Source organism: Cetorhinus maximus, chromosome 15 (assembly GCF_964194155.1).
Source record: "Cetorhinus maximus chromosome 15, sCetMax3.hap1.1, whole genome shotgun sequence".
Taxonomy (NCBI): Eukaryota; Metazoa; Chordata; class Chondrichthyes; order Lamniformes; family Cetorhinidae; genus Cetorhinus; species Cetorhinus maximus.
The window spans coordinates 1,583,440-1,597,409 of NC_135893.1; the positions used below are offsets into that span (position 1 = coordinate 1,583,440).

The 13,970-nt window shown below is 39.7% G+C and overlaps 1 protein-coding gene across 14 annotated transcripts in view; it reads right to left on the bottom strand.

Moving 5' to 3' along the window:
* The window catches only part of LOC144690357 (rap1 GTPase-activating protein 1-like), a 573,401-nt gene that overhangs the window by 27,011 nt on the left and 532,420 nt on the right, over positions 1 to 13,970 (bottom strand). For 8 of the 14 annotated variants that reach the window (XM_078557766.1, XM_078557759.1, XM_078557767.1 and 5 more), the window contains 2 exons: positions 7,188 to 7,265; positions 2,225 to 2,334 (listed from right to left, as the gene is read on the bottom strand). In XM_078557766.1, coding sequence (XP_078413892.1) covers positions 2,225 to 2,334; positions 7,188 to 7,265 — 188 coding nt within the window. Of the gene's footprint in view, positions 1 to 2,224; positions 2,335 to 7,187; positions 7,266 to 12,344; positions 13,110 to 13,970 lie in introns of those variants that run through there. The other 6 variants (XM_078557769.1, XM_078557765.1, XM_078557768.1 and 3 more) reach the window with 2 other exon arrangements.

The window sequence follows — 13,970 nt, forward strand, 5'->3', positions numbered from 1 at the left end:
GCCGAGTGAGATAGATTCTTGATTAACAAGGGGGTGAAAGGTTATCGGGGAGGGCAGGAATGTGAAGTTGAGGTTATATTCAGATCAGCCATGATCTTATTGAATGGTGGAGCAGGCTCGAGGGGCCGAGTGGCCTACTCCTGCTCCTAATTCGTATGTTCGTATGTATCTGCAGTATTTTACTTTTGTTTTGCTCTTATTAATAAAACAACTGATTAATTATTACTTCTTCAATTATAGCTTAATTGAGGCACAATACTCCTGCTCCTAATTTGTATGTACGTATGTACTTTTGTATGTACGAAGAGAGGGTCCATTGTTATGGGACTGTAGACAGAATTAAAGGGTTTAAAATAATGAAGGAATTAAGGGGCAGGATATGGAGAAACTTGCAACTGCTGGACTCCAGAAAGTGAGAAGAATTATTTTAAACTTAGATTAAATTTCAAAGTAAGTGGTGTTACTAACATCACCAAACACATACACAGATGGAGAACCATTCAGTCCTTCATCTATACTGTTTCCCCAAAGGCATCCAACTATCTCCTGAATGATTCCCGAAGTCTTGTCTCAACTAAGCTGCTCAAACACCATTTCGAGTGACCACTGTATGTCAGGAGTTTCCGAAATTTGTCTTTTGCTTGTTTGATGTCTTCTTGACATAATTTAAAATTCATCTTTTCTCATTTACTTCTCTAACTCTGAGATCTCCCTTTTCAAGGTTGAAAAGATCAACAATGCCAGTTCGCTGCAACTTATATCTACTATTTCAAATAAAAGGGTAGGGTTCAGATATCTTTAGCTGTCAGCATTCATTTATAAAATATAGATTTCACAATCAGTCTGCTGTTTTATAAATAACCAAACTTAAAGAGCAAGAGGGCATTTTAAAATTCAGATAATGTATAGTAAGAGCGTGAGGAAATGGTCAGGATTTTATATGATGCTAACAGTCGAACTGGAGTGGAAGCTCAGTCACACCAGGAGGTGATCTTGTTCTTAATTTAACCTGTCTGACTTTCAAGAAAGGGCACTGGCAGAAATAAAAATAAGCAAAGAGTGAAGCAGGTAACAAACATGGCCAGAATATGTAGAACAGATGATATTTGCTGGGAGAATTACTGAACCAGAAAGGAATATTAGGGTCTGCACAAAAGATCTTCACCCTTTTCATGTAAAATTGTGTTTTTAGTATAGTAAAAAGCAAAAAAACTGCAGATGCTGGAAATCCAAAACAAAAACAAAAATACCTGGAAAAACTCAGCAAGTCTGGCAGCATCTGTGGAGATGAAGGGTCATTTGGACTCGAAATGTTAACTGTGTTCCTCTCCGCAGATGCTGCCAGACTTGCTGAGTTTTTCCAGGTATTTTTGTTTTTGTTTCTAGTATAGTTTTGGGTTAATACTTAAGGAATTAGAGCTATTCCTGAAATTTGAGCAGCACTGAGAATAGCGCATTAGCATTATCGGAGAGAGAATCAGAGTTAACATTGGGAGTTCACTCTGACTTCTTCAGCTTCCAAAGAGTCATACTGGACTCAAAGAACTGTTTCTCTCTCCACAGGTGTTGCCAGACTTGCTGAGTTTTTGGAGCACTTGCAGCTATCCAGCATCTGAAGTACTTTGCTTTTATATTAGCATTGTTGTCCTATCCAGGACCATTACATGAGTTTATAGCTTCTTGGCGTTATAATTTAGCATTTGCCTCTTCTGGGTCTCTACTCGAACCAAAAAGTGTTGTGATATTACAGATTTGGCAGCTAATGGCTACATTTCAGTTAGCAAATTTTTGAAAGCTGTGAGATGTTTCCCCAATAGCTCAATCAGATGTCATTCCAGGATTCACTCCTGGACTGAGTTGGCTGATACTCTATTCGATGGGGTGCGTCCATAAGTCTCAGTGCCTGTACAGTAGAATAAGATAAGAGAGAAAGAAACTAGCCGGGGTTCGCACTCCTGATCACTGTCCAGTGAGTAATCCTTGCAGGGAGGTTCATGTGTCAGTTTGCATGGGGACAGGCGTGACCTTGGATCTGATGCCTGATGTGGAATAACAGCTTGTCAATACTCACAGTGAGATTATTGTTTCAGGTCCTCGTTCAGTGTGAAGTGGTCACCAAGGCCAATAATGCTACACTTTTTGGGGTTAGTTTAATGGAAATAACGGTTCAATGGTTTTCCCAGTAAAACTGGGCTGCAGTAAACTAGTAAAGACTGACTCGCACCTTCTCTCCACCACCTCCTGAATGTTCTCTATTCCGATGGCACTGCTGCGGCGAGAGCTGAAAGGTCCGGACTTCTTCCTCGTTGGACTTTTCCCAGGAATAATCAATGACTGTGAAAATATACTCAGTGTCATATACCCACCAGAAAATACACATAACTGGTTTTACATTATGTCATTTTACATAATTGATCTCTTCAGCTTACATTGGTTTGCATGCAGTCATTTTTCAAAGTCAATATTTTTCTTAAAAGTCACATTTACTTATGGGAATTTCCCACGCACAAAGGCTGCCTAGACATATTGCTTGTTTATATATTGTTAAAACTGCATTAAACCTTTAGTAATACTGATCTCTAATCAGTGAAGAGATATTTTTATACACAGCCAGTTTACATTGGGTAAACAAAGTGGGACAGGACCATAGTCTACGACCCAGATGAATAAACAAACAATTATGTATTTGTTTGATGTTCTTTTCCCTGCTATTTCAGTAGAGCCATTGAACTAATTAAAATGCACAGTTAAAAGTGTTTGTACTGAAACCGGGATTTCCCAGCTCATTGTTTACCCATAGGTTACCCGAGGTTAAATGAAATGGGAAAAGTCTATTTAAATTATCTAAAATATTTAATTCTTAAGTGGCTATTATCTTTCAACCATTTGGGACCTAGCTGGAAATTATAATTACTCCTTTTACTTCTTAATTATTGCTCTTCCAACTCGTTATAATTGTCCTTATTTCACCTTTTTAGTTCCAACCTTCTCCTAAAACTGAATTCCATTTAGTGATTGAAGAAAGGCAAAGGCCTATTCCCAGGACTCTACCAATAGCATTCTTGGGCATTAGGCAGAGTAGCTCATAAACCAAGTCCATTTTAAAGTTAAAACAGAATTACCTGGAAAAACTCAGCAGGTCTGGCAGCATCGGCGGAGAAGAAAAGAGTTGACGTTTCGACTCGAAACGTCAACTCTTTTCTTCTCCGCCGATGCTGCCAGACCTGCTGAGTTTTTCCAGGTAATTCTGTTTTTGTTTTGGATTTCCAGCATCCGCAGTAGTTTTTTGTTTTTATCCATTTTAAAGTTGTTGAGTTCAATGCTACTAATCTACAAAGATGAATCACTTGTCTGGCATTCAGTCTGCGCAATATGTAAACATTCTTTCCCACAGCTTTCTCTCTCCCACTACCACCATGCCAGATTCTATTTATTTGAACCATATCAGAGCCTTGAGTGTATTCCATGAAAATAGATCCCAGAATGTTTTGGGGATGAAATGGACTGTTATTTCATTGTTTAGAACTAACTTGTGCAATACCAGAATTAGCCGAATTGAGAAACCCAAGTATCGAACCAGCTGTTCATTCCAGAGACAACAAAGCCAGGCTTAATACAAACCTGTGCCTCATGTGCCTAGAATTCATTTCAAGTGTTACATAATCCATGACATGAAACAACATGCCAGAATTTGATTATAATAATTGTATCGTCATTCAGTAATTTTATTCTAAGTATTTAGAGTCTTTGTGAAATTATCTTAAGGAAAATTCAATGAACATTGGCACTTTAGCAAAGTTCCTTTAGGCTCTATCTTTGCACAACTGTGGATTCTCACTTTGTATCTGCTCTTTTGAATTGAGGATTAAGTATCTATACTCTTCAGAGCCAGTCTGCATGATTGGTTATACAGTGTTGAAATTGAGAGTGGGAGAGGGCGGGCACGAGTTCTGAAGTTAATTTAGACCTTCATTGTGTGCTAGTCTCATGGCCTTGTGTATGTTTAAGTCCCTAGAGCCATATGAAAATCAGAAGAACATCAACAAATTTTACACAACTCAGTGTAATACCATCTCTGAAACTATTAGTTAGCAAATGCATTTAACAATTACGTCAATAACTGAATCATTAGAAATATAACATTAACATAACTTACAAAATCTGTAGCTGTTGCAAATTAATAAAGAACTTTATCCTCTATTATGGTAGGGATCTTTCCCCATTTTTCACCTGACAAGTTTAAAAGGGTTAGAAATAAATGGTCCTAAAACCATTGGTTTTAAAGGTTACAGGTGCCTGACGATTAGTCCCTCCAATCTAATTCAAGCAGGAGGCTAACCAGTTTTTAAAAATGACCAAGATAAGTTTGATAATTTTACTTACTTTAATTTCCTGGCACTTGTTCTGGCTAAATCCTGGCTAATTTCTTTAGAAATAATTAACTTTTCCTTCATCCTGAAAATTTGCTGTTGTTTAGTCTGTCCCTAAAAATGTGCCCTCTCTTTATTCTTGCAGCTACCATCCTACGGTCCTTACTTTGTAAGGTTATGTAGCTTCTGTTAAAACACACCTCCTGGTTGAAGTTCTGACCAAAAGCACACTTGTTTTTTTGTGTGGGAGACTACCTCTGGTACTTGGCTCTTGAAAACTTGTGAATTATTCGTCATTACCTTGGACATCCCTAAGGCCTTTGCTGGGATTTGGCAATGTGCAGTTTTTAAAAATATGCCCTTAAATAGCCTTTTAGTACAGCTCATGACTATTTGCTTCCCCCTCAAATTGCTAAGGGCTGGAATTGACCATTCATGTCCGACTACTTTTCCTTTAACTCAGGATTTCTTACCGGTCTGCTCTCCCACTCCATTTGTTTCCTAAATCTGGAACCTCCTGTACTTACAAGCTAACCCATTCTTTTACTGATGTTTTAAACCTACAATCATTGGATTGTGCCAGATTGCATGCCACACAACCTTCATTCCTCACACACTGCAATGGCTGAATGATTCAAACTTCATTGCTTCTATATCATTTAAGGAGGAAATAAAAATGCCATTTCTTTCAATTCTTTGAAGCAAACAGTGGTTGTCACTTAAATCTTTAATCAACAACTGCTGTCTCCTACTTCTGGTGGTTCAACTCGGTCCCTATTTACCCATTGGCACTCTTGGCTTCTACTATTTCCTCTGATCCCACTTTGCCAATCTGAAATAAAAGCAGGAAATGCTGGCAAAACTCAGCAGGTCAGGCAGCATCTGTGGAGGGGGAAACAGAGTTAACATTTCGAGTCCGTATGACTCTTCTTCAGAGCTAAAGAGAGATAGATCTTTACCTTTTCAGCTCTGAAGAAGGGTCATACAGACTGGAAACATTAACTCTGTTTCCCCCTCCACAGATGCTGCCTGGCTTGCTGAGTTTTTCCAGCATTTTCTCTTTCACAGTTTCCTTTATTAGTTTCTTCTAAACTCTCAAGACACGGTTTACACACACTTCCTCCTACCTGGAGCACCTTGTTACTAAAATCAAGACTCGTTTCACCATTTTCCACACTAGCATTCATTCTTTTTGTGAAATTCCTTACGCCTGCCATTCTAACCCTCCACAGGCTTTCCAAACGGACATTTAATATCATCTAATCATCATTTCTAAATGTAGGAATGTTTTTAACCAGTAATTGAGTTTGACACCATAGGCCTTGGTCGTTCAATATCAGTAAAACAATTAAACTGTAAAGAACTGAAAGGTGAATTATATACAAGTGAAAGGTACCTACCAGGAGTTACTTGCATACAACATGAACCAAGTATTTCAATGATAGTATATATATATATATATACATACATAATCAATGAATCATAACACAAATTAACAATATTAATAATAGATTACTTTTTATTAATCAATCATTACTGAATTTAGTGCTGTAATCATTATAATTAAAACACAACAATAAATTAGCAGCTAAATCCCATGAAAAAAATCAGGTCATGCAGTATTCAGGAAATCAAATGTGCAAATATGCAGATCTGACACATTATAGAACTAATCACCCAGTTTATCTAGAGGAGTGATTTTAGATTGTGGATGCAGCAATACAATGACAGTATATTAGCTCCAACCTTATTGCTAAACTACTGATCATTGATGATGGAATAAAGCAGTCTGCTGAAGTGCCAATCTGCATCATTCCAGAGCACTGGGCTTCACAACTGGACCCCTGCAACTGCCCATGTTGTGACTGGTCAGCATCGATTGCTCATCAGCTGGAGGTACATGGCAGGTAAAGTCTAAGCACTTTGCCAAAGGCAGGGGAAGTCAATGAATCAATGGGCAGTCACCCTGCCTTGCTCGTAAGTACTCCCTATTGTCTCATTATAGAAAGGGCCAGCAAGCAGTTTGTCTTCTTCTGTTGAGTACAGAATTGTGTACCGGTGGGGAGGGCAATGCAAAAGAAAGACAGAAGAAAAGGAATGATATGGGGAAGATTTTCCTGTGTCTGGGGCAAGGCCACTGGATCCCCCCAGTGTAGCAAACATCAGGAATTTGATTCAATTGGACACTGGTCTTTTAGAAGCCAGTGCTCTGATTCCTGATAGTCACTGTACCCCAGCAATTCAGTGAAGACTCAGGAAAACCTCCCTTATTGTGGGTACCAACAGGTTACAGAAGGTGCTTCTGTTAGCTGGTTCAGAATCTTTTGGACAGTAGTTTAGCACCGTTGTTACTAATCAGTCACTATTCAAACAATGCAGTTCAGACATCTCTCAATAATCAATTACCAAGACCATAACTTGATTGCCGTTGAGATTAAGTCATGCACATAGCAAATTAATTGAAATCAATGCATTCACGACTATTAGATCAATTCATATTTAGAATCCATCTATTCAGACAGCCAGATGGCTGATTTTGTAGCCTGTATTTAAATCTTTCATGCATCTCCAAGTTTTGTAAGTGCTTGTTTCTTTGAGAAGGTTTTGGAACACAGGCTGCAAGGTCAGTGAAAAGGCAGTGGGAAGAGATATTCCAAATATAAATTAGAGATGGTCTGTTTCTAAACATTCAAAAACAACCTGCTTCGATAAAACACAAACTCATGCAGTAGACTTGAATCAGTGACCATGCAATGAGCATCACACAGGAGAAGCAGGATTGAACCAGAAACAGGAAAGTGAGTGTAAAACATAAACCTCTTCTATTGTTCCTATGCCTATAGCACTGCCTCGGCGTCCGTGCTTAGTTGGGCTTTTTCCAGGCACAAGCAACGACTGAGGAAAGGGAAAGGAGAAAATACAAAATGAATCATGCACAGCTTTCCTCACAACAAAGACTTACGATGGCTTACAAGAATGGCACTGTGAAGTGAAAATTATGGAAGGGTTTGGGGTGCAAAAAACCCAAAGAAATTATAGCCATTTCACCAGGGATGAATGAATGCTTTAAAACTGAAGCCAGTACAGTTTAACTGGTTCACTTGAAACACCATGAAGTATATCTTTGCAGCATTTCTTTTCAAGTGGATTATTTTTCTTCTGATTCTTGTTGAAAGCCCAGCCTCTCGTACCAACCCAAGGCCAATAGGACATGTTCGAGACTTCTCATCAAAGGCCTCCACTAACATTACTTAGCAGCCAGCAGAATATTGGCCCTGAGTGACTCACCTCGTTGTTCCTTATTGAAAAATGCTAGGCTTCCAATTGGTGCTTCTCTAAACCAAAAGGTCAAGATTTGGAACTCATTACGCAGCGGATCACAGACACACTCCCTGCCAGCTCATCCATACATTTTTTCTGCATGGAATCTACATGCTCTGCAGCAATCATAAACCAACTGTAACGTTAGTGAGTGGAAGACCTAACAGATTTGGAGGACAACCACACTTACAACTCTTACTGAGAACTCATGTTTTATGTCCTATTAAAATAGCACCTACAGTCACCCTCCCAATTTACTAGGAGTTGACATACTGAACTGCAATTAGCAGAATTGCCACGCAGCTAGTTTGGATTGGGTGATCTGATTTTTTTGCATGGATTTTCAGAAATTTCTAAATAATAAATAGATTTCCTTGTGCAATTTTTTTCCCCACTTACTTTGATATGGAATGTTTTCATTGGATTTTCATCACCAGCAAGGTAAACATCTGAAACCAAGTTCTCAGCCAAAACTGTGGCCCAGTTTTTGTCCAATTTTGGATTGGGTAAAGGGTTAATCCTGTAGGTCACTACAGGAACAAGAAGGTGCAGTGAATAAGACAGCATGTGTCTCTTATCAATGCGCCTGAAGAGATTTGATGCAAAGTGCCAATGCATCGTAAGCAATGTATAATATTTATAATGCTGGATTTTTAGAAACATGGCTATGGTGCTGAATGGAGGCCCGGCAGTGATTACACTCAAAGCTGCTAGCTATTATTAGAAATAGGGCTAAATTAAGCTTCATAGCTTGTTGTAGTCAATTTGCAATAGTGGAAGTGCGTTCCAAGTTCACTTCCCCTGCCCGCCAAGATCCTACACTGCAGCCCAGTGCATGATTTGAGTGTGTAGGACAGGAAGATCTCAGCCTTGATCCTGAGCCGGTAGCTGGTTAGCTGAATCCCACCACTCAGTTTGGAAAAGGAAAATTAGTCAGGTTCTTATGCCTCAGCAGTATCAAGCAACCCTACTGGGAAGAGCATGGTTGTAGGCATCAAGCGAGAATGTGATGAGACATTGTGGGACTCATTCTGCAATTAAAAATTCTGCTGGCAATCATTGCCCACTTGGCTGAGGGAGCAGAAGATCAAGGAATTGTAACCCAACATTGATTAGTACCTTCCAGAGAGCAGAGCAGAACATCCAACTCTACTGCAAAATCATTTAAACTCCTTCGGAATCACAAGGTATGAAAATCTATCGAGGCCATATTCTTGATTCAAAAGAAATGGAATCTCCCAGACATTACAGAAAAAACCTTCTGATGTCCATGTGACCTATTTGAAAATTCCTGCTTCTCAAGGATGCTGAGTAACTGTGTGCACATGTACCTTTTGCTTTTTTCTCTAGTTATACTAAAATGAAAATGATGATAAGTGCACAATTCCACTATAAAATGGACATCATAGAAGCTTGTGACTAGCACGTTGTCCTAATATTGAGTCTGGTCAATTTTTAGCCAGGCCATGAGGGTAATGTGCCAGTTTTGCCATGTCTTTATCAAACTTCTCTGGAGCTACTATGAAAACAATAAAACAGCTCCTAATTATCACGACATGTTTGAATCTGGTATTTCAATATGGTGCAAAGATGCAATACCAGATCAACACCACACAACTTTGGGTTGAAATTCCTTCTTATACACAAATGTGGGAAATGTTGAGTTTCTCTATAATTAAAGGCCTGCTAACAAAATTACAGAAACACGCGTTTTTGAAACAGGCAATTTCATGAGTTGCCCATTAGTGATTCCAAAAACACATTCTCCACGCGTCATTGTAACAGGAATTGCAGGTGCCCTTGTACACACAGGGTTCTCCAGAGGGAGTGACATTGAATCAAAGGATGTGGTCTTACTGTGCCTGCCTATCTCCAAACAACTTCTGTTAGAGCAGCAGAGACAGATCAAGCCTGGTCAAAGGTCATCTACTCGCCATGTCAGCCTGAGCTGGAGATATTGGGGTCATTTTGACTTTGTGCGAGAGTGTGAAATTGGTGATAGTGAATCAGCTTTTACATTGTTCCCCATTTTTATTCATTGTACGCCACGAGGAGACCAACAAATTAATTACTTTAAAAAAATAAAAATGCTGCTGTTCATGGTGCAACAGGAGTGAGTTGGTCCAGATTTCTGATTAGTCCCTAGGCTCAGAAAGACATGATTTTGACACACCCCATTTCTGGTTTCCATTCCAGAGTGCAGGTGTTTGTATTGGCATTACCAATTGAGTGTGCACGCACTGTCCCATCAAAACAGGGACATGCGCAAAAGAACTGATACATCTTGCAAATAATCACTCCATTACTAGTTATTCATTCATTTGTTAATATCCGAAATCTATGCTATCGCTGGGAGCCACTTAACATTGTTGGGTATTTCTGCCAAGCCTGATCCAAAAGATATAAGTAATTGTACTACAGGCTCATGTTAACTTTATCAAATTTAATATCAACTATTTGCCACCAGTCAATGCATATTTGTAAAGAGGTGCAAGTGGATCGCAGCAGAACTGACTGGGTCAGATTAATAACTTTGAGGGAGGACATGGATGAACTGATCTCTTGCTGTACCTGCTGCATAATAACAGAAAACTAATCCACCAGCTCACGTGATAGTTACTGTCCGTGTCATGGGTAAAACACAGTTAAACTTACCTTTGTGGGCAAATTAGATTGGGCAGATTAATTCAAATCAAGTAACTTTCTTTTAGCGGTAGCGATTTTTTTTGCCTAGCAACCAGAATTGCCATTTTTTGTTGAGGAATTAAATTTCCAGAGAAATTGGAGATAGAAGTTATACTGAAGGCCTACGTTGTTTAACAGTGATCACTAGCTCTGAATGCTGCTTTACCTTCCACAGTATCAAACCCAAATATGAATCTATTCTTTCAAATCATGTCGTGAGACAAATTGAAAGAGAGACTGGCACTTGTACTGTGCAACCTTTCCGAGGACAGACATTTGTCTGAACGCAAGTTATTATTGCAATATGAAGAGATTTACACATATTATGTTATAACTATCTAATGTTAGCATCTGCACTTTCTACATTTTCAAAAGAAGTCGGTCATGTTTTCTGTCGCAGGTCCAAGAACTAAACCAATCAGAGTGGGTTTTACAGATCATGATTATGTCAGGGGTTTGAGAGAAGGGACAGAGTCTTCACATAAAGGGCAGTGGGAAGCTGCAACATGCCCACCACCCCCCTCCCCAAAGCTGTTGATCCAATTGAAAAAATTCAAAACTGAGATTGATTTTGTTAGGCAAGGGTGTTCTGGGGTATGGAACCAAGGTGGGTAGCTGCAGTTAAGATACAGATCAGCTATGAGTGGTGGAACAGGCTTGAGGGGCTGAATATCCTCCTCCCATGCCTAGTATTGGCTTTGACCCTTTCCTGCACAGCTTTATGCCCATAATTCTGATTGGGGATAATCTGGAGAAACCTGAGGCCTTGTAGTATGAATGCAAGCTTTCATAAAATGGTTATGTTCTAAACTACCTTCTTTAATTCAAGGTAAAATGGAGTAATGGAGAGGGGCATATGATCTCCTACCAGATCTGCCTGACAATAAGCCAAAGTGGCTTGGTTGCCATAGGGACCGGGGGCTCAGGTCATGTCTATTGAAACCCAAGTGCCAGCTTTCACACCTGGATACAATCAGAGTTGATTTGCCTGATTTGAATTTAAACAAAAACTTGGAAGTTAACTGTTCCCTGATGCATTCTCCATGGCAATGCCTTTACCAGAGTGAGCTTGTCAACCAATTAGCATCCTCTTCTCATGCAGTATAAATTGTTGTGCCCTTTACTATCAGTATTTCTTGCGAACAGTTCTGATGAGTGCAAGATGAACAGCTTCAACAGCATGTCTCTTTTTTTCAGCAATACTCAAATATTAGACAGAAAAATCCGACTCAATCTCCTGGGTAACCACGAGTTGACATCTCTCAATTACTCACACTGACCCTTCAGACTTCACCCTCAACGCCTCCCCCTGCATTACACCTCTCCCAACCCAACCACCCCTCCTAATCATGCTAACTCCTGACCACCTGACTAACCACCAACCAGACCAGGCAACACACCCAACCTGACTACCCCCCATCACCCAACTACCCCTAAACCACCTACCCAGATGCCAATCTACTGACCTGTCACCTCCTACCCCTGCCACCTCCCCCCCACCCACCCATTCACTAACATTCACGTTAGACATTTAAACTTACCTTATGGCAGCTAGTGCCATAAAAGGGGGCATGTCTTCTGCACACATTCTCCTTGCTGCTCTAAGCGTGGGCTCCTGTGCTGAGCAAGTCCTCCTGGCTGCTGCATCAGAAGTCAGCTCCCTTTAAATGTGACCAGCTAAGTTTGCCGTTTTGTGCCTGATCTCAGTGTCACAAGCATCAACTCCGACACTGATTGGAAGATTTGGGCTCACAATTCTGTGGAGTGTGCAGCGTAATGTAGAAATGTAGAGTGGGCTTTTCAGTCATGTGAGGGAGTTAAGTGGCGGGGGGTGATATCTTTTCTGTAATTTAATGTATTAGTTGCTTACTAAGTAATGTTTAGACATTGTTGATTTTAATTTGCTATAGCTAAAACCTTAAAACATGAAATGTTGAAATGAGAGCCTTAGAGTTAGTCACTGGGAATTCAAATCTTTTATTTAAAGTTATCAGTCTCTATGGTGATCCTTGTCACACCTGCCAGTCAGTCTACAGCCAGGAGATGGTCTGGATTCATTTACCTTTGCAGCAACATTTCAACATATAAAGAATCAACAACTACTTTTAATTTTGCTGAACCATCGCTCAGAGGAAGCACATTTATTGTTTTGATGTGTTACCGATATCACAGATTATAAATTACTGTAAACACTCTATATAATGACTATTGTTCTACGCTAATTACATTGTCAGGTGGTTTAAATCCCAAACTGTGATAATGATAGAATGCAAATTCAACACCTACAAAAGATGAGAATCACATGGTAATACACAAGACATTCCAGGAAGCTGTTATTCTGTAGGAAGGGCTCTCTATTTGATCACTGTGTTTGGCGAATATATACCTAGGCATTGGCAGTTAAAGGCACACTTCAGATCACAGAGAATATGAGGTCCACTTATGGGAGGGTTTGATAATGCTGAACTCAGGGGAACAGGTGTCCTGATGAAAAGTCATTGACCTGAAACGTTAACTCTGTTTCTCTCTCCACAAATGCTGCTTGACCTGCTGAGTATATCATTTTCTGTCTTCATTTCAGATTTCCAATAAGCGCAGTATTTTGCTTTTGAGAGTCTGCAGCTTGGTCTACATCTCCCTCAATTTTAATTTCCATCGATATTCCCTGTGTGGATCTTCACTTTCCACAAGACCATGTCAGGAATTTGGATATATACTCCTGCTGCTGTTCATCTGTGATTCCCAATAGATTCGTTCAGCAAAGTAGTTCAGAACAAAGAGAGAGAAGTAACAAAATTATTCCTTATAACTCTTTACAGACTTGAAAGATCTATAGGAATTGTACTGTATTGTGTGATGTCTGTGGGAGTCTGCATGCACCTTGTTTGTAATGAAGAATTGGGTCAACAATGTTGTTGCCCTATCTCTGATTTGTGTTACTTTTTGGCAGTGCAGAATTAGCCCTAATTATTGAACAGTAGCTTAGGAACCAACAAGTAAATTATAAATTTATATTTGTGCTAGAAGAATATTTAAAATGATTTTTTTTTCCATTTGCTCCCAATTGTTCCTCTCTTGAATGTGCTGTTCCTTGTTGGGGGATGGTTTCATGGACATTGGTATCTCTGCATCAAGATAGGGATCATAGGCAGATTATATCATTGCAGCCAAATTTGATCCGGTTTTCATCAGACCTGCTGGCTTGAGATCTACACAGGCCAGGGCTTGAGCTTGAAGCCTTCCAAGTCAAGTGATGTGCTACACCACACAGTGCACTTCCCCACTGAGACGTCAGCAAGAGGTTGACCATTATATTTGAATTTTCTTTTGAAATAAAGCAGTTTTCAAATTCAAAGTGTTAGCAAGGGGATCCTGCTCATCAAATTTCAGGCAGCCAGTGTCAACAAGGGGTACACCCAGGTCAGCTACAGTGCAGGCAGATGCTGAATTTAATCTCCTTCTTCCCTGTCCAACTTCAGAAGACACTCCACAATTGGCCCAATGTAATAATTTTTCCATTTTCCATGCCACTAGAAAATGGATTGGAACTGCACAAATCCATGCTCTTTCAAATGGGAATATTGCAGTGAAGAA